The sequence below is a fragment of the Corythoichthys intestinalis genome, chromosome 6, assembly GCF_030265065.1.
Source record: "Corythoichthys intestinalis isolate RoL2023-P3 chromosome 6, ASM3026506v1, whole genome shotgun sequence".
Lineage (NCBI taxonomy): Eukaryota > Metazoa > Chordata > Actinopteri > Syngnathiformes > Syngnathidae > Corythoichthys > Corythoichthys intestinalis.
In genome coordinates, this window is record NC_080400.1 from 2,253,920 (window position 1) to 2,275,952 (window position 22,033).

A 22,033-nucleotide genomic window follows, 5' to 3' on the forward strand; every position below is an offset into this window, starting at 1 on the left:
ATGGTTAGCATTTGTATCACATAGACTAGACCAGACCTAAGAATAGACCAGACTAAACTCGACCTAGAACCAGGAATAGACCAAACTATCCTAGACCAGACCTAGGAATGGACCCCAATAGACTAGACTAGACCTGGAAAAGGGACTAGACCGCACTAGGCCAATACATAAACTTGACCAAGACCTAGGAATAGACTATAGCAAAACATAGACTAGTCCTAGACCTACAAATAGACTATACCAAGACCTAGGAATAGACTAGGAATAGACCAGACCAGAATAGACCTTAACCCAGGAATAGACCCAGACCTAGCATTTGTATCTCATAGACTAGACCTAGGAACAGACTAGGTTAGACATAGACCTAGCAATAGACCAGACTAGACTAGACCTAGCAAAAGACCAGTCTATACTAAACCTAGAAATAGACTAGACATAGACATAGACTGGACGTAGAATAAGGAATAGCACAGACGAGACTTGGTTCGGCCTAAGAATAGAATAGAATAGAATAGAATAGAATAGAATAGAATAGAATAGAATAGAATAGAATAGAATAGAATAGAATAGAATGCCTTTATTGTCATTACACAAAGTGTTATGAAATTCAAAGCTGCCCTATAGAGTGCACACATACTTACGCATAGAATGGACTAATCGTATATACAATCTCCAATATGCAAATTTTTTTAAAAGTATGTATATATAAGAACGGACCTAGTTATCCATCGGTTAACGATTATTTTTTTCATGGATAAGAATGACTAGGAATTGATGGTTAGCATTTGTATCACATAGACTAGACTAGACTAGACTAGACCTAAGAAGAGACCTAACTAAACTCGACCTATAACTAGGAATGGACCAAACTAGACTAATCAAGACCTAGGAATGGACCCGATTAGACTAGACTACACCTAGAAAAAGGTATAGACCAGACTAGAACTATACCTAGACTGGACCTAGACCTAGGGATAGACTAGAGCAAAACATAGACTAGTCCTAGACCTACGACCAGACTAGACTAAGACCTAGGAATAGACTAGGACTAGGAATAGACCAAACCAGAATATACCTTGACCCAGGATTAGACCCAGACCTTGGAATAGACTAGACAAAGACATAGACTAGACATAGACCTAGGAATAGACCAGAACAGAACAGACCTATACCTAGGACTAGACCAGACTAGACGAAGCAATTCATCAGTTATAGATTTTTTTTTTTTTTTTAATCGATAGAACAGACTACACTAAACGTAGGAATGCCCAGACTAGACTAGGCTAGGCTAGGCTAGACCTAGTGACAGACCAGACTAAAGTAAACTAGACTAGACCTAGCAATAGAACAGACTACACTAGACTAGGCTAGGCTAGACCTAGGAATAGACCAGAATAGACTAGACTAGACCTGGATTTAGGAATAGACCAGACTAGACTGGTTAGACCACCGGTTGCACCAGATTAGACTAGACTAGGACAGGATAGACCAGTATAGACTAGACTTGACCTAGACCTAGAAAAAAAACAGACTAGACCATCCAAGACCTAGACCTAGCCTTGAACTAGACCTAGGAATAGACTAGTTCAAAACATAGCCTACACCTAGACCTCGGAAAAGACTAGACCAAGATTAAGGAATAGTCTAGACCTAGGAATAGACCCAAACCCAGAAACAGACCTAGTCCTAAGGGTCTGGATTTGATCGAATCCAGATTATTACGTCTAATCAATCAATCAATCAATCAATCAATCAATCAATCAATCAATCAATCTGGCGTGCCACTTTACAATTGAACAGGACAGGTTAAAAAATGCTCCCATGAATGACTACTACGCAAGATCGCTGATTCGCTCATTTCGCTGTCAATCAAAAAAGGGATAAAGCCTCAGACAGATTATCCAATCATCATGCAGACAAGCCGACCCCACTGCCACATAGACCTTCAGAAACACCGGGTGTCCAAAGGGCAGGACGAGCCTAGCGTAAAACTAGCATAAAAACACAGCAAAAAACTTCTTACCTCCAGGATGCACGTTCCCGGAGCCACGTCCTCATTGACGGAGACGTTGTAGAAGTTGTTCTCAAAGACTGGTTCGTTGTCGTTATTATCCTGAAGTACCACGTTGACCACCGCGGTGGAAGATAGGGGCGGTTTCCCTGCATCCGTAGCTACTACCGTTATGCTAGGATTGGGGTTCTTTTCGTAATCCAGCTGGGACAGAGTAGTGATAATCCCCGTCACGGCGTCTATGCTGAACCAGTCGGCAAAGACCCCTTTATCCCGTAGGATGCTGTAGGTAATGTCCCCGTTGGGTCCTTGGTCTCTGTCTCTGGCCGTCACCTGTAAGACAAAACTCCCAGGGAACACCACTTCCGGGATGACCTGCCGGTATGCCGTTTGGTCGAACAGCGGCGGGTTGTCGTTTACGTCTGTCACCTCGATGGTGAAAGAGGATTCGGCCCGGAGAGGAGGTGTGCCCGAGTCCGTCGCCAAAACCCTTAAATCGTAAACGTCTCTCTCCTCCCGATCGAGAATCTGATCCACGCAGACCAGATAGATGATGCTGTCTTTTGTGGTAAGACCGAATTTCCCGTCTCCGCCCTCCAAGGACACATTAACGTTGGCGTACTCGCCATAGTCCGGGTCGGTGACGGATATCCGGGCCACGTACTGCCCCGGTTGCGCGCCTTCCGAGATCTGAGGCGAGCCGTCCTCGCTTAGGAAAATTATCGTCATGGTGGGCTGGTTGTCGTTGTAGTCCCTGACGTGGATGGTGACGAAGGCGTTGGTCACCTCCGGATGCGTGGCGTTGTCTTGGGCTTGCACCACTAGTTCGTGGACGCGCCGCATCTCAAAGTCCAACGGCTTGTTGAGGGCGACCATCCCCGTGTTGGGGTCGACAACAAAGTAACGATCCGGATCGCTCTGTCTCCGGTTGATCTCGTACGTCACCGCGCCGTTGTCACCCTCGTCGGCGTCTGTGGCGAACACCTGCAAGATGTTGTTCCCCGGTTGCAGGTTCTCGGATATGATGGCGTGGTAGCGGCTCTGATTAAACACCGGAGCGTTGTCGTTAATATCCTGGACGGTGATATCTAAGGTCATGCGATCAGTTCTTTGAGGAGAACCGCCGTCGAAACCCTCGATGGACAAAGTGTAGGTCGATCTTTTCTCCCTGTCCAGTATGGCGTTGACCACCAAGTCCAGATACAGGACTTCATTGCTCCCCCTCCTGGTCTCCAAGGTGAAAGCCTGCCCGATGTTTCCGTCCTTAATCAGGTAACCCTGCGTGGTGAAGTGACCTCCATCCGCGTCCACCGCCGGGTCCAGAGGAAACCTGGTCCCGATAGCCGTCTGCTCCGGGATTCTGAAAGCAGCGTGTTTCTTCGGAAAAGCCGGCCCGTGGTCGTTGATATCGTTCACCTTGACCGTCACCTCCACCGTCACGCCCGTCATGGTGACCGCGATGAAGTTGTACCTATCCCTCAGTTCTCGGTCCAGAACCTTAGCCGTCTTGATAATTCCCGTGCTCTCATCGATGTCCAAATCGGTGCTGACGCCCGTACCTTCGTGGTCGGAAATGAAGTAGAGCGCCGCCGTGATGCCGGGTGGAAGCCCTGCGCTTATGTCGCCGACGATAGTTCCCGCCGGTTGCTCCTCGTCCAGTTGTAGATCCAGAGTGGCTTGAACTACCTCCAGGACTACGTACAACATCAGAATCCTCTTCATCCACTGGCCGGCGCCTCGTAACGGATCCATTTTCAAACCCTTGGCAGATGTCTTCATTCCAGCTCCTTGTTTCTAAACCTGCAGACACATACAGTAACAACAAAAGTATTATTTCTGTGTTGATATACAAAAGCGATTCCCATCTGCGGACCAGGCACGGATCCCAACCAGTTCTTACTTCACCTAATAAGTCAACACCTTGTTCCCCCTGCACACCGTTGAGGCCGCATTTGTAACATGAAAACCACATGCCGCAGCGCACCGCCTCCCATCTTCTTGGCTGCTGCTGCCGCTCTATTTAATTAAAAAGGTGCTGCTCTCATTTTTGCTGCTCACCATAGCGATAGACGCTCATGTAGTATGTCAGGCCAGACCCTGGAGTCACATTGTGTGGACACTCCACATGAAGTTTCCACTGAGTTAACTCTTTTTAACCCTTTAAGGTAGATTTGACAGCTATTTAAAAGTTAATACTTAATACCTTTCACCCATTGCTGGGCAAGTGACCATTTTTGGTCATTTATGGTAGCTTTGCATGTTATGCCAAAGCTACCATGGCGTTTCTTGCCAGCCAAAACCTTTGACCCACCAAAATGAGTGAAGTTCACATGCGATGTGGGCTCTCTTTCGTTTGACACCACAAACATGGAGAGACGGTAAAAACGAAAAGTGGTATTTGGTATGTGACAAAATGCCTTTTGGCATATGGCATTTTTCTGTACGTTGCAAAATGGATTTTTGTATATGGCATTTGTTTGTATTTGGCATTTTTTTGGGTATATGGCAAAATGCTTTTGGTAAGTGGCATTTTTTGTATGCGGCATTTTTGGGTATATGGTAAAATTGCTTTTGGCTATAAAAAAAATTGGTTTGTGGCAAAATGACTTGGTATGTAGCTTTTTTTGTATGTGGCAAAATGGATTTTGGTATATGGCAAAATGGCTTTTTGTATATGCCATTTTTATTTGATGTGTGGCCTTTTTTGGAGTATATATATGGCAAAATGAATTTTGGTATTTAGCATTTTTTTTGAGTAGGTGGCAAATTGGATTTTGGTATATGGCCATTTTTATTTGGTATGTGGCATTTTTTGGTATATGGCAAAATGGATTTTGGTATATGGCCATTTTTATTTGGTATGTGGCATTTTTTGGTATATGGCAAAATGGATTTTGGTATATGGCTTTTTTTTTTTTTATGTGGCATTTTTTTGGGGTAGATGGCAAAATGGCTTCTGGTAAATGGCTTTTTTTTTGTATGTGGCAAAATGTCTTTTAGGATATGGCTTTTTTTTGTATATAGCTTTTTTTCCCTTTTTTTATTTGGTATATGCCATTTTTGCAGGGCAGGCACGTCCATGCCATTGACATCTATGCACGTCCATATTTTCCATTCATTTTCAATATCCCAAAAAATGTGTGGTTGCAAATTTTTGTTAAAACACTTACATTGCGAGGTCTCTCCCAACACGCCGCCATCTCTAACGGTCACATTCCGAAATGGCACGCTTCAAAACAAGTAAATCTCCCGAGTAGTTGACGTTAAAATTAGCATCTTTTGTTCCGAAGGCTCTGAAATTAGCCATCTGTGCCATGGCTGGCTGCCAGAAGACGCTAATTGCAATGGTGCGGAGCCAAAAAAAAGTTAGCGTGCTAGACTGCGCGGAGCCCTTTGACTCGGGGGTGCCGTGTCGCTTCTGAGATGCGACGCGTCGTGAGGATTTGAACGCATCGGTGACAGTCCCACCACCGGGGGGAGCTGGAAGAAATTCAAGCTAGTTTCACATAGCGTTGATATTTGCTCATTGGCTGCTAACATGGTCTTAAGGCGGCCATGTTGGTAGGGGCGAAATTCCCATGCAAGTCAATGTATTGACATTAAAACCAAGACGTAACTAGCTTAAACATCAACAGATTTTTAAAAGATTACTTCAGCAATGTCAAAGCATCTGCTATGTACCCACTGGCTGCCATTGACGGCGCTATATGTCCAATCCATATGAAGTGAGAGGGCTGAACGTTCACTCGCTTCAAATGAATTGGACATCTACTCATTTGAAATCACGGCAGAAGCATGAAATGACCAAAACGACCCCTGGGCGGCCATATTGGTAGGGGCGACGCTCAATCGACTTAATGTTGATTCGCTACCACCTTTCCCCTACAAAAGGCTCAGACATCTATTAGTGATTAACTAATTTTCGATTCACAACCGAAGCATGAAAAGCCCTTCATCGCCCCTACTAATGTGGCCTCAAGGCAGGCATGTTGGTAGGGGCAAAATTCTCATACAAGTCAATGCATTGACATTAAAATCAAGACGTAACTAGCTTAAACATCAACAGATTTTTATCGACGGCTCTAGATGTCCAATCCATATGAAGTGAGAGGGCTGAACGTTCACTCGCTCCAAATGAATTGGACGTCTACTCATTTGAAATCACGGCAGAAGCATGAAAAGACCAAAACGGCCTCAGGGCGGCCATATTGGTAGGGGCGACGCTCTCATCGAATGAATGTTGATTCGCTACCACCTTTCCCCTACGAAAGGATCAGTCAAATATTAGTGATGAACTAATTTTTGATTCACAGCAGAAGCATGAAAAGCCCTTCATCGCCCCTACTAACATGGCCTCAAGGCAGCCATGTTGGTAGGGGCAAAATTCTCATACAAGTCAATGCATTGACATTAAAAACAAGATGTAACTAGCTTAAACATCAACAGATTTTTATCGACGGCTCTAGATGTCCAATCCATATGAAGTGAGAGGGCTGAACGTTCACTCGCTTCAAATGAATTGGACATCTACTCATTTGAAATCACGGCAGAAGCATGAAAAGACCAAAACGGCCTCAGGGCGGCCATATTGGTAGGGGCGACACTCCCTTTATTCGCTGTCAGATTTCCACTTCAAATGGATTGGACATCTATTAGTGATAAACTCATTTTCAATTCACAGCAGAAGCATGAAAAGCCCTTCCTCGCACCTACTAACATGGCCTCATGGCAGCCATGTTGGTAGGGGCAAAAGCCCCATAAAAGTCAATGCATTAACTTTAAAATCAAGACGAAACTAGCTTAAATGTCGACAGATTTTTTAAATATTACTTCATCCGTACCCACTGGCTGCCATTGACTAACATGGCCTCAGGGCGGCCATATTGGTAGGGGCGACACTCCCATCAAATTCAATAGATTTGATGTGAAAATCAAAGCATAACGAGCTTGTTACATTCAATTATTTTATCAATGTTGAAAGCATGTGCTACTGACTCATTATCTGCGTTAGGTGGCGCTAATCGTCCAATCCGTAAAATGGATTCCCGCAAGCAATCAACAATAAGAGCATTTTTGCATGTTATTTTTCTTCCTGCAACTTATGGCGATAATGGCGGCAAAGAAAACACGTTGAGACGCTTTGCGAGTGGCGTTCTTGGCTAAAACAGAAGCGCAGCTGGCGTTTGAAATCTTTGACAAGTGCTTGAACTTTCAAGTCTCCCGTATTGATTTATGTTCCAGCAACACTGGGCATTTTTTTTTCCTTTTCTCCAAAGCAACAAAGGATAAGTTTCCAAGGCCGGAGTCTTAACAAGAATGCCACAATTGAAATAAAGCAGCCCTTTGCTGGGTTTGAGGACCTCTGCTGAGCCAGGCGAGGCTAATGGATCCAGCAGACATGCTGGGGTAATTGCCCTCAAATCAGCTTTAAGAGAGATCTCAGGTTAAAGGAGAGAAGACTGCGTCTAACAGCAGAGAGGAATATCTTTGCTTGAGGCGTGATTATTATTTTGTTCTGAATGTTTCGAGGTCTCTGTCGATAGATGTCCGCTTCACTTTAATTAACTGGGAGGTTTAGCTGCGGGAGCCCCAATACCAATCGAGAGCCGAAATCAACAGGAAGTGGCTGGCAAATGCCCCAAAATAAAACAAAAGTGGCTAAGAAGTGAGCGGGAAACATATTAAAACCATCAGGAAATTATTCAAAATGTAAAGCAAGAGACCCAAAATCAACACAAAGTGAGATGTACATGCCCCAAAACCAACAGGAAGTGACCCAAAATAAAAAGGAAGTGACCCGTAAATGCCCCTAGATAAACAATAAGTGGACAGTGAACAGGAAGTGACCCAAAAATAACATAAAATCAACAGGAAATGAGTACAAATGTACATGAAACGATCTGAATTCAACACAACGTGACCTGCAAATAATCCGAAATCAAACGAAAGTGGCTGATAAACAGGAAGTGACCCAAAAACGACCTAAAGTCAACAGGAAATGAGTAAAAATATATAGGAAAAGACCAAAAATCTACAGGAAGTGATCCACAAAAGCCGCAAAATCAACCAAAAGTGGCTAACGAGCAGGTGGTGAGCCAGAAATGCCCTGAAAGTGACAGGAAATTATTAAAAATGTACAGGAAGTGACCTGAAATCAACAGGAAGTGAACCGCAAATGCCCCAAAACCAACCAAAAATGGCTAATAAACGGGAAGTGACCCAGAAATGCCCTAAAAGCGACAGGAAATGATTCTTAATATACACGAAATGACCTGCAAAGCCCCAAAACTGACTGAAAATGCCTAATAAACAGGAAGTGAACCAGCATGGAGAGGAAATGACTCGAAAAATACAGGAAGTGACCCGAAAATGCCCCAAAACCAACCGAAAGTGGCTAATAAACAGGAAGTGACCCAGAAATACCCTTAAGCGACAGGAAATGATTCAAAAAATACATGAAGTGACCCGCAAATGTCCCAAAACCAATCAAAAGTGGCTAATAAACAGGAGGTGACCCAGAAATGACCTGAAATAGAGAGGAAAGGACTCAAAAAAATACAGGAAGTGACCCGCAAATGCCCCAAAACCAACCGAAAGTGGTTAATAAACAGGAGGTGACCCAGAAATGCCCTAAAAGTGTCAGGAAATGATTCAATTGAACATGACGTGACCCAAAATCAACAGGAAGTTATCCGAAAATGACCAAATATCAACCAAGGTATGTAATGAGCAGGAAGTGACCAAAAATCAACAGGATGTGACCCACAAATGCCCCAAAAACAACCGAAAGTGGCTAATAAACAGGAAGTGACCCAGAAATGCCCTAAAACTGTCAGGAAATAATTCAAAATAAACATGACGTGAACCAAAAACAACAGGAAGTTATGTGAAAATGGCCAAAAATCAACCAAAAGTATCTAATGAACAGGAAGTGACCCAAAATCAACAGGAAATGACCCCCAAATGCCCCAAAATCAACCGAAAGTGGCTAATAAACAGGAAGTGACCCAGAAATTTCCTGTAAGCAACAGGAATTGATTCAAAATATACAGGAAGTGACCCACAAATGCCCCAAAACCAACCGAAAGTGGCTGCTAAACAGGAAGTGACCCAGAAATGCCCTAAAACTGTCAGGAAATGATTTAAAATGAACATGACGTGACCCAAAAACAACAGGAAGTTATCCAAAAATGGCCAAAAATCAATCAAAAGTATCTAATAAACAGGAAGTGACCCAAAATCAACAGGAAGTGACCTGAAAATGCCCCAAAATCAATCGAAAGTGGCTAATAAACAGGAAGTGACCCAGAAATGCCCTAAAAATGACAGAAAATGATTCAAACTTGACAGGAAATGACTCTAAATTACAGGAAGTGACCCTAATAAAACAGGAAGTCATCCGAAAATGCCCCAAAACCAACCGAAAGTGGCTAATAAACAGGAAGTGACCCAGAAATTTCCTGTAAGCAACAGGAAATGATTCAAAATATACAGGAAGTGACCGGCAAATGCCCCAAAACCAACCAAAAGTGGCTGCTAAACAGGAAGTGACCCAGAAATGCCCTAAAACTGTCAGGAAATGATTTAAAATGAACGTGACGTGACCCAAAAACAACAGGAAGTTATCCAAAAATGGCCAAAAATCAATCAAAAGTATCTAATAAACAGGAAGTGACCCAAAATCAACAGGAGGTGACCTGAAAATGCCCCAAAATCAATCGAAAGTGGCTAATAAACAGGAAGTGACCCAGAAATGCCCTAAAAATGACAGAAAATGATTCAAACTTGACAGGAAGTGACTCTAAATTACAGGAAGTGACCCTAATTAAACAGGAAGTGATCCAAAAATGCCCCAAAACCAACCGAAAGTGGCTAATAAACAGGAAGTGACCCAGAAATTTCCTGTAAGCAACAGGAAATGATTCAAAATATACAGGAAGTGACCGGCAAATGCCCCAAAACCAACCAAAAGTGGCTGCTAAACAGGAAGTGACCCAGAAATGCCCTAAAACTGTCAGGAAATGATTTAAAATGAACGTGACGTGACCCAAAAACAACAGGAAGTTATCCAAAAATGGCCAAAAATCAATCAAAAGTATCTAATAAACAGGAAGTGACCCAAAATCAACAGGAAGTGACCTGAAAATGCCCCAAAATCAATCGAAAGTGGCTAATAAACAGGAAGTGACCCAGAAATGCCCTAAAAATGACAGAAAATGATTCAAACTTGACAGGAAGTGACTCTAAATTACAGGAAGTGACCCTAATTAAACAGGAAGTGATCCAAAAATGCCCCAAAACCAACCGAAAGTGGCTAATAAACAGGAAGTGACCCAGAAATTTCCTGTAAGCAACAGGAAATGATTCAAAATATACAGGAAGTGACCGGCAAATGCCCCAAAACCAACCAAAAGTGGCTGCTAAACAGGAAGTGACCCAGAAATGCCCTAAAACTGTCAGGAAATGATTTAAAATGAACGTGACGTGACCCAAAAACAACAGGAAGTTATCCAAAAATGGCCAAAAATCAATCAAAAGTATCTAATAAACAGGAAGTGACCCAAAATCAACAGGAAGTGACCTGAAAATGCCCCAAAATCAATCGAAAGTGGCTAATAAACAGGAAGTGACCCAGAAATGCCCTAAAAATGACAGAAAAAGATTCAAACTTGACAGGAAGTGACTCTAAATTACAGGAAGTGACCCTAATTAAACAGGAAGTGATCCAAAAATGCCCCAAAACCAACCGAAAGTGGCTAATAAACAGGAAGTGACCCAGAAATTTCCTGTAAGCAACAGGAAATGATTCAAAATATACAGGAAGTGACCGGCAAATGCCCCAAAACCAACCAAAAGTGGCTGCTAAACAGGAAGTGACCCAGAAATGCCCTAAAACTGTCAGGAAATGATTTAAAATGAACATGACGTGACCCAAAAACAACAGGAAGTTATCCAAAAATGGCCAAAAATCAATCAAAAGTATCTAATAAACAGGAAGTGACCCAAAATCAACAGGAAGTGACCTGAAAATGCCCCAAAATCAATCGAAAGTGGCTAATAAACAGGAAGTGACCCAGAAATGCCCTAAAAATGACAGAAAATGATTCAAACTTGACAGGAAGTGACTCTAAATTACAGGAAGTGACCCTAATTAAACAGGAAGTGATCCGAAAATGCCCCAAAACCAACCGAAAGTGGCTAATAAACAGGAAGTGACCCAGAAATTTCCTGTAAGCAACAGGAAATGATTCAAAATATACAGGAAGTGACCGGCAAATGCCCCAAAACCAACCAAAAGTGGCTGCTAAACAGGAAGTGACCCAGAAATGCCCTAAAACTGTCAGGAAATGATTTAAAATGAACATGACGTGACCCAAAAACAACAGGAAGTTATCCAAAAATGGCCAAAAATCAATCGAAAGTATCTAATGAACAGGAAGTGACCCAAAATCAACAGGAAGTGACCTGCAAATGCCCCCAAATCAATCGAAAGTGGCTAATACACAGGAAGTGACCCAGAAATGCCCTAAAAATGACAGAAAATGATTCAAACTTTACAAGAAGTGACTTTAAATTACAGGAAGTAACCCAGAAATGCCCTAAAAGCGACAGCAAATGATTAAAAATGTACAGGGAATGACCCAAAATCAACAGGAAGTGACCCCCAAATGCCCCAAAACCAACCAAAAAAGCCTAATAGACAGGAAGTGACCCATAAATGCCCTAAAAATGACAGGAACGTTTTAGTGGCTAATGAACAGGAAGTGACCTAAAATCAACATGAAGTGATTCAAACTGTACAGGAAATGACCCAAAATCAACAGGAAGTGACCCGCAAATGCCCCCAAAATCAACAAAAAGTGACTAACAAACAGGAAGTGACCCATAAACGCCCAAAAAGTGACAGGAAATGATTTTTAAAATGTACAGGAAGTGACCCTAAATCAATAGAAAGTGACCCGCAAATGCCCCAAAATCAACCGAAAGTGGCTAATGAACAGGAAGTGACCTAAAAACAACAGAAAGTGATTCAAACTCTACAGGAAATGTCCCAAAATCAAGAGGAAGTGACCCGTAAATGCCCTGAAAAGAAAAGGAAGTGACCTCAAATCATTTGACTGCACCGATGTCAAAATAAAAGCATGTGATTCTCTATGTTTTATGAATAAGCTACATGTACCAATCCCCGTAGGCCGGATTGGACCCTCCAGCGTACCGATTTCAGCCCACGGGTCGCACGTTTGACGCCCCTGACTTACATAACTACCCTATTAAGGCTTTAGCTCGTTAACTTCCTCATTAGCTCTCTCGCTATATTTCAAAACGTAACAAAACTTGAAGACTTTTCCCCAGGAAGACTTTTTTTTTTTCCCAAGGACATTCTGACCTTTTTTATCCGTGTCACATGACTCCCATATGGTGACCTCTGACCCCGGTGTCCAAACAACCCCCTTAAAAACACACGCTGCACCTGGCCCCCGTAACGCGATCCCTACGCTTTAGCCGTGATGGCGCGCGTCGCCACGAAAAAAAGCTGCTTTTTCGAAGTCCGCGGTTTCGGCGTAGCCGCGAGCTAACCGGGACCGAGTCCAAGTTTCGTGTTACATAGCGTGGCGCGATATCGGGAGCCCCTCCAGGCTTGTTGGTGGTTTGGTTGCTTTTGTTTTAAATTGAGCAAGCGTGCCTTTGGAAACTTGTTGTTTCTTTGGAGGAAAATGGGTCAGCAGAAAGCCTTGACGGCAATAGACGTCAATTGGTTTTCAAGTGCTGAAGGTAAGAAAATGACATGTCTTAAAAAGAAAACATGTGCTTTTCGCTAAAATAAAACTTAGGAGAGCATTTGATATATTTTTTTTTACACTCATAAAAACATTTTTAAAAATGTTCAATTTTGAGAATATTAAATGTTTATTAAAAAATTCTTTAAAATTAAAAATAAAAATACAGAGAATATATATTTATTTTATTACAAAATAAAGATCAAATTTAAGAATGAATAATTATATATTTTTTTTAATTAATAAATTAATTAAATTGAAAATATACAACTAAATAAAAATTGGAAAAAACAAAAAAAACATTTCAATTTAAAAAATATATCAATAAAATGGTTTATTGTTTATTAAAAAAATAATGAATAACAAAGATTATTTACCTTTATTGAAAAAAAATAGAGTAAAAGATAAAATTTAAGAATAAATAAATATTTAAAGTTTTTTTTTCATTTGTATAGAAAAAAAAAATCAAAAATACAATTAAATACATTAAATTAAAATATGATTGTTAAAAAATAGAGAACATTTACTATTTGTTATAAAATAGAGTAAAAGACAAACTTTAAGAATATTAAAAAATGAACAAAAGAAAATGTTTTTTCTTTTTTTAATATAGAAAGACAAATATTAATTAAATAAACAGAATGCGTACTGTTTATAATATTAATTTAAAAAAACAGAATACGTACTGTTTATAATAAGTTTTTAAAAATACAATTTAACGATAAATTTAGATAAAATATATTTTTTATAGAAAAACAAAACAACAAAAATCAGAAAGCCCTAAATTTAAAACAAATATATATATATATATATATATATATATATATATATATATATATATATATATATATATATATATATATATATATATATATATATATTAAAAGAATAACAAGAAAATAAAAAAAAATAAAATTAAAAAGCCTATAAATAAAATATTTTGTAATATATTTAAAAATATAAATTATCAGTTTGTTTCTTTATTATTTACTACTATTTATTCTTTTATTTATTTATAGTTTTATTTCATAAATATTTTATTTTAAATTAATGAAAATATTTTTTTAAATGTAATAGATTCCTCCTTTGTATTTTTTCAATAATTTATTCATATTTATTTGTTACTATATTTTTAATTATTCATAAATACTTAAATTTTATTCTTATTATTCTTTTATTCTTCTTCTAATTTTTTTTATTTTATTTTAGGATTTTCACTTTTTTTGCTGTATTTTCTATTTGATTTATTTATTTTTTATAATAATGTATTATTATTAATTATTATTATTATTAATATTATTATTATTATTTCATTATTAATTGTTACTTTTTAATTATTATTAATTGAAAAAATAAATTTTAATAAATGCATCCCTTTTTGTTTTTTCAATTATTATTCATGTATGTTTATTTATTTATTTATTTTTAATTATTTACACATACATAAATTTATTCTTTTTTCTTTTTTTTATTTTATTTCAGGATTTTCACATTTTAAGCTGTATTTTTCTATTTTTATTTAATGATTTTTTTTTAAAATCAATCATTAAAAATATTTTCAAAATTTTAATAAATTGCCCCTTTTTATTTTTTTCAATAAATTATTATTATTATAATAACCCTACGCATTTTATTTGTTTTTTATTATATTTTTAATTATTCATAAATTTTAAAAAAATCTTCTTTTTTAAGTTTAGGATTTTCACATTTTTAGCTGTATTTTTCTTTTGATTTATTCTTTTTTTGTATTTATTTTTATTTATTTTATTATTATTTATTAGTTTTTAAAATTGTTATTAATTAGAATTTTTTTTATTTATTAATAAATTCCTCCTTTTTTATTTGTTTAAAAACATTATTTATTCATCTTTATTTAAAATTTTTTTACCCTATTTTGAGTATTTTGAGAATCTATCATATTTAACATTTATTCTTTTTTTTTTTAATAATTTGTTTTATTCTAGTATTTTCACATTTTTAGCTGTATTTCTCTTTTATTTACTTATCATCATCATTATTATTATTATTATTATTGTCAAAATACAATATTTAATACTCTTTATTTATTTGTATTATATTTTGAGTTAATCTGCCATATTTAACATTTATTCCGCTTATTTTTAATGTTTTTTTTTTGTTTGTTTTTTATTTTCACATTTTATGCTGTATTTTTCAATTGAACGATCTATTCATATTATCCATTCCTCCAACGCTTGATGCACATCTGTTAAATTCCCACACGAGGGGGTGAAATTAGCGTCCAATGTAGGCGTTGACCGGCGAAGGTGTCAACGGCGCTGATGTATTTTTATACGTCCATCTTTGCCAAAAGTAAAGATGTGCTTGTCACAGGAAGACAAATTGCAAAGAATGAGGAATAAAAGAGCAAATGTATGATGATGTATTAAGATGTGCGGCGTGCGCAGTCAGCATAACGTGGTCCGCCGGAGCGCGACAGATGTTTTGATTCTGCGTGCGAGTCCTTGAAACCTCGGATGCGCTCGGTCAGTCGCGACGGTTCAAAGTAGTCTGACGCAAAGAAAACACGCGAGGAGGGAAAACCGCAAAGGGATCCGCTTACTCGCTGCGGGCCATCAGCTATCAGCTATTTATGCTCTTTCAAATTGTTGCTGCATGCTAGACTCCAGCCCACTACTATCTATCTATCTATCTATCTATCTATCTATCTATCTATCTATCTATCTATCTATCTATCTATCTATCTATCTATCTATCTATCTATCTATCTATCTATCTATCTATCTATCTATCTATCTATCTATCTATCTATCTATCTATCATCTATCTATCTATCTATCTATCTATCTATCTATCTATCTATCTATCTATCTATCTAATGGAATGAGTTAACTCCTTAAGTGACATTGACGGCAATAGACGTCCAATCCATTTCAACTTAGAAGGCCTGGGGGATCTCCTCCCAGATCTGGACCACTGAGCTCCTGGACAGTCTGAGGATCTACCTGGCGGCGCCATGGATTGGACGTCGAGTGCCGTCAGTGGCAGTGGAGGGGTTAACCGAGTGCCCTATAAAGGATTAAGCTCAAATCCTGCATTCTACAACATTTGCTGAGTTAGTCCTGTGTTATTACCATGTTATTACAATGTAATAACTTATTACCATGTTAAATTCATTGATTTGGCCTCTCCCAGTCCAATTGGATTGATGTCCAGCACCGTCTATAGAAGCCAATGAGTAAACGCGTTCACATAGCTGGACAAATACATAATAATACATCTAAAGCCGCAGCAGGTGTATTTCGCACCCGTGTCTGTTGCGCTCTCACAGCGTGCGTCCGCGTTTGATACGGAATAAATAGCCAAACGCGTGGGTTAATTACATCGAAGGCCGTCTGGCTCGGTGTGACGCCCGCGTCTCCCGCCATTTAATTGGCATGCGTTTCTCCGGCATCAAAATATGGGAAAACAATGGATGAAATGCGATGAAAGCAAACAAGTTGTTTACAGAAGCGACGTCGAAAGACATAAAACAAATTCTCCAAACCCGAAAATTCCACAACGAAGAGGGATGATTTAAAAGCCTCATTTTTAAAGTCCCAGAAGCGTCCTTGTGGGTGGCGCGCACTCAGCCTTCCAAAAAAAGATCCACATGTCATTATTCTAATCCCGCGCGGGATTGCGTATCGGCAGTTTTTGTCAGGCGGCGAGGGCGAAGGGATGGCGCCGCGTCGGTGACATCATCTTTGGGTCTTTTTTACTCATTGCCCGGAATTGAAATCATCGGAACGACTCCAAACTGTTCCTGCCGAGGCCGCAAGATAATGGGGGGACATTGCGGAATCGTTGCCGCGATTGTTTTTTGTCTGTGGGGTTTTTAAAAATTTGTCTCGGAACAAAAATTTGGCCGGGTTAAGAAGAGAAAAAAAAACACATCAAATGGCATCATACAGTTTATTGCGTAGTAGTTACATAGTAATAAGCTTGTACGCCAGTCATCAGTGAATCAAATTGCAATTCCTCGCCATATATTAAATTGCGTGGTAATAACAGTAAATTTATTTAGTAATAAGATGGTAATAACCCAGTAACAAAACACATGATGACACGTGATCGGTGACATCATCTTTGGGTGTTTTTTATTCATTGGCCAGAATTGAAATGGTCGGAATGACTCCAAAATGTTCCCGCCAAGGCTGCGAGTTAATGTTGGGACATTGCTCAATCGTCACCGCAATTGGTTTTGCTCAAAATTTTTTAAAAACTTGGCGTTTTGCCCAAAAACAAGGCCAACTTTGGCACCACGCCCAAGCCAGGCTCGTGAATGGAAACTCACAATTTTGATAAGTTTAGATCTCATATGTCTCATGAACAGTCTCGGCAATTTTGTAGAGGATCCAACAAGTTCTCAAATGTGCATCCTGTATATCGATATAAATTTCAAATTCAATCAAAAATTCCTGATTTCCTGTTGCGTTTGGAATATGGGTGCAGATGACTTTTTGGAGCAGTTTTGCACAAGGTATCGACTCCCCGAATTTCATCGTTCTACGTTGGAAAAACCTAACAGGAGAGGCATTTTCGATAAATTCAAGTGGGTGGCACTGAGCCATTTTCTTACGTTATTTTCACAAGGTTGCAAAATTATCAAAATTTACGCCTAGCCGCATGTATGTGCAAATTTTGGTGAGTTTTCGGGCATTTTAAGGCCTCCAAATTAGCCATTTTCATTTGTCCCAAAAAAAATAATCATAACTAGGCCTGCAAGCAGGACTGAAAGGGGCGTTGCAGTTTGGCGCAACTCGGACGGCACACAGGTCAGGGTGGTAGCAGATCGTCCCCCTCTCATCATATCATGTCATGAGAACGTAACATGCTCGAAACTCCCTTCTTCTTTTGGGATTATGAATACATTCACACCTAGGTGAAAAAAACCCTATTGAAGAGGGTCCTACAAAAACAGGAGGTAGTACTGAGCTTTGCAGCCACGGCCTTATTCAAAACCAGGGCGTGGCTCGATAAACTGCCTAAGTCCCTGAAAAACTCTACTTCCTTTTAATGGCTAACAAAGAGTCATCATGGCAACAAAGACATGTGGACAAAGGTCTTCTAATTAAAATGACCAACCTGAAAAGAACTGGACATGTATAAGTACAATGAGTGACTTTCTGTTGCCACTAGTTGGCACTGTAGGTTATGACTCTTCAAAATCTGAGGCTAGAAAAAATGCTGACATTTTCACTTTCCTGTTTGGACCCCTCTGCTTCAACTAAACCGCAATATTTTTAATCAGGCACCTGAACACGTGTTTTAAGGCTCCCCTGATGCAGGTTTGAGGTCAATTGATTTTTTTTCCCTTAAAGGAAGAGCCTGTCTAATAAAAAATAAATAAATAAATGTTTCCTGTTCCCAGAAGGGAGTGCCAGGCCTAATGGGAAATATTTTAATGCAGTCGTGTGCAGGCTGGGATACCTCTCATAAATGACAGATATGAAAAAGACTGAACCTTGTATCAAAAAGTTATTAGTCATTTACTCAAGTTAGCGTGTTGCCCGAAAAAAATGGCTGACTATGCCACCCGACCCAGGCCAGGACCGTGAATGGAAACTCATAACTTCGATTACTTTAGATCTCATATGTCTCATGAACAGTCTCACCAATTTTGAGAAGGATCCAACTAACTCCCCGGGGGCGCCAAGGTCTCAAATGTACACCCTGGCCTAATGGGAAATATTTCAATGCAGTCATGTTCAGGCTGGGATACCTCTCATACATGTCAGATATGAGATAGACTGAACCTTGTATCAGAGAGTTATTAGTCATTTACTTAAGTCAAAAAAATGGCTGTCTTTGCCACCCTGCCCAGGCTAGGCCCGTGAATGGAAACTCACAATTTCGATTACTTTAGATCTCATATGTCTCATGAACAGTCTCACCAATTTTGAGGAGGATCCAACTAACTCCCTAGGCGCCAAGGTCTCAAATGTGCACCCTGTATATCGATAAAAAATTTGCATTCAATCCAAAATACCCAGTTTCCTGTTGGGTTTGGGATATGGGTCCAAGAGACTTTTTGGTGCAGTTTTGCACACGGTATCAACTCCCCAAATTTTATCCTTCTACATTGGAAAAAAAACCTACTAGGTGGGGCCTTTTTGGAAAAATTCAAGGTAGCGCCACTGAGCCATTTTGTTATGTTTTTTTTTCGCAATGTTGCAAAATTATCCAAATTTACACGAAGCCGCATGTATGTGCAAATTTTGGTGAGTTTTCGAGCATGTGAAGGCCTTAAATTCTGATACCGCTAGTTGGCGCTACGGAGTTGATGCAAATGACCACTACAGGACCCTTCAGGGTAAGACTGATGAAGCATGGCAAGTTTGGCGCAGATATCTTGTATATGTGCCAAGTTGTGACTGTTCAAAACTTGTGGCCAGACAAAATGGCGACGGTCATTTTCACTTTCCTGTTCGGACCCCTCTGCTTCAACTAAACCTCAGTATTTTTCATCAGGCACCTCAACACATGTCTTAAGGCTCCCCTGATGCAAGTTTGAGGTCAGTTGATTTTTTTCCCTTGGAGGAAGAGCCTGTCTAGTGAAAAAAAATAGTGTTTCCTGTTCCCAGAAGGGGGTGCCAAGCCTAATGGGAAATATTTAAATGCAGTCGTGTTCAGGCTGGGATACCTCTCATACACGTCAGATATGAGATAGACTGAACCTTGTATCAGAGAGTTATTAGTTATTTACTTAAGTCAAAAAAATGGCTGTCTTTGCCACCCTGCCCAGGCTAGGCCCGTGAATGGAAACTCACAATTTCGATTACTTTAGATCTCATATGTCTCATGAACAGTCTCACCAATTTTGAGAAGGATCCAACTAACTCCCTAGGCGCCAAGTTATCAAATGCGCATCCTGTAAATCGATAGAAAAATCACATTCAATCTAAAATACCCGGTTTCCTGTTGGGTTTGGGATATGGGTCCAGAGACTTTTTGGTGCAGTTTTGCACACGGTATCAACTCCCCAAATTTCATCGCTCTCCGTTGAAAAAACCTAATGGGAAAGGCCTTTTGGAAAAATTTAAGTGGGCGCCACTGAGTCATTTTGTTACGTTTTTTCGCAGGGTTGCAAATGTATCGAAATTTACGCTAAGCCGCATGCACAGTGGGGAGAACAAGTATTTGATACACTGCCAATGTCAAATACTTGTTCTCCCCACTGTAAGTGCTAATTTTGGTGAGTTTTCGCGCATGTAAAGGCCTTGAATTCTGATGCCACTAGTTGGCGCTACAGAGTTGATGCAAAAGACCACTACAGGACCCTTCAGGGTAAGACTCTGATGAAGCATGGGAAGTTTGGCGCAGATATCTTGTATATCTGCCAAGTTATGAGTGTTCAAAACTTGTGGCCAGAAAAAATGGCGACGGTCATTTTCACTTTCCTGTTCTCTGCTTCAACTAAACCTCAATATTTTTCATCAGGCACCTCAACACATTTCTTACGGCTACTTTAGATCTCATATGTCTCATGAACAGTCTCACCAATTTTGAGGAGGATCCAACTAACTCCCTAGGCGCCAAGTTATCAATAGTGCATCCTGTAAATTGATAGAAAAATCACATTCAATCTAAAATACCCGCTTTCCTGTTGGGTTTGGGATATGGGTCCAAGAGACTTTTTGGTGCAGTTTTGCACAAGGTATCAACTCCCCAAATTTTATCGCTCTACGTTGAAAAAACCGAATGTGTAAGGCCTTTTGGAAAAATTTAAGGGGGCGCCATTGAGTCATTTTGTTACGTTTTTTCACAGGGTCGCAAATGTATCGAAATTTACGCTAAGCCGCAGGTACTTGCAATTCAACCCCCAGCCCACCAAAAAAATGCCATTTTGGGCCCTAATTAAAAATTGGCCTAGTATAGGAAACTTAGGCACGCCAGATTGATTGTTCCATATATCTGTCATCATATAAATATGGGACAGATCCAATCCAGACCTGTTTCATAGGAGGAAACTTTTTTTTTTTTTTAATATATACGGTTGCTGATTGGAAAATACCATATTAGTAATGTATTGTGGCTCTTTTAAAACAGTAATTCTATAATAACAAATGAGTAATGTATGTAAAACAATAGGTGCAAAGCGCAATGACATCAAATGCAGCACAAAGCAAGTGTGCACCCCAGCTGAGACGGCTTATTTTCAGTAGTGTGAGGCATCACCATGGGAGTGCACTGACACACTTTAACTGTACTCGCACGTGTACGTAGTTACTACTAGATACACAAGAAAATGTTTTTTTAACTCGTTTGATCGCTGCCGGCATGTCCCAGTTGAAACAGATCGGACGTCTATAACTGTCAATGGCAGCCAATGACTCAGAAGAACCAAAAAATAGGTTTAATTGGATGGCTCTTATGTTAATGTACAATTGAAATTAACTCAAGGAGGAAGTGACCCAAAATGAACAGGAAGTTACCAGAAAATGACTCAAAATGAATAGGAAGAAAATCTAAGAAGTGGATCTATTTCAATAGGAAGTGACAAAAGATTGACAGGAAGTGACCCGAGATCAATAGGAAGTGACATGAACATGCCCTAAAATCAATAGATCAATACATCAATCAAAAGTGGCCTGGTAGAGAACCTAAATAATCCAAAATGAAAAGCCACCTGAAAGTGAGCGTAAACTCAGAGTTAACTGATCAAGGTTTAACTTATATAACAGCAGATATGGTTTAATTACCTCCCGCAAAAAAGGTTGACTTTTGAAGGTATTAAGTAAAACAAGCAACTGAGCAAATATTCAGGAAATTATCAGTGAGTTAACTCAGAGTTAACTCATCCAGCCTTAACTCAAAACAGTAGATGACACCCAAATTTGTTTTTTTAAACGCTATACAACAAGTAAAACAAGCAAATAATTTTCTGATTTTTTTTTTTCCAGTAATTTGTGACCATTAAACGAGAGGGAAAAAAAACAAAATCATGATTTTTTTGTTGTTGTTGTTGTTGTTGCTGGAACACATTTTTTACATTGTTTTTTTTTCCTCGTGCTGGAATTATTAGATTGAATTTGATGACATAAAATGCGCTTCAGTGAGTTAAGTCAGAGTTAACTCGTCTTAACTTACAACAGCAGATCTAGGTTAGTTACCCCCCCCAAAAAATGTGTCTTTTTGCAAAACTTCCTGAATTTTACAGTAAATTGCGACAATTGATAGAGAGAAAAGAGCAAAATTACTCATTTTTGTTGTTGTTGCTGTA

At 39.4% G+C, this 22,033-nt stretch overlaps 1 protein-coding gene across 1 annotated transcript in view; it reads right to left on the minus strand.

The window, feature by feature from the left end:
• Window positions 1-22,033, minus strand: part of LOC130917917 (protocadherin-16-like) — a 231,571-nt gene that overhangs the window by 206,102 nt on the left and 3,436 nt on the right. Inside the window, exon 2 of the mRNA XM_057839694.1 lies at window positions 2,024-3,811. Coding sequence (XP_057695677.1) covers window positions 2,024-3,790 — 1,767 coding nt within the window. The 5' untranslated portion in view covers window positions 3,791-3,811. The remainder of the gene's footprint in view (window positions 1-2,023; window positions 3,812-22,033) is intronic.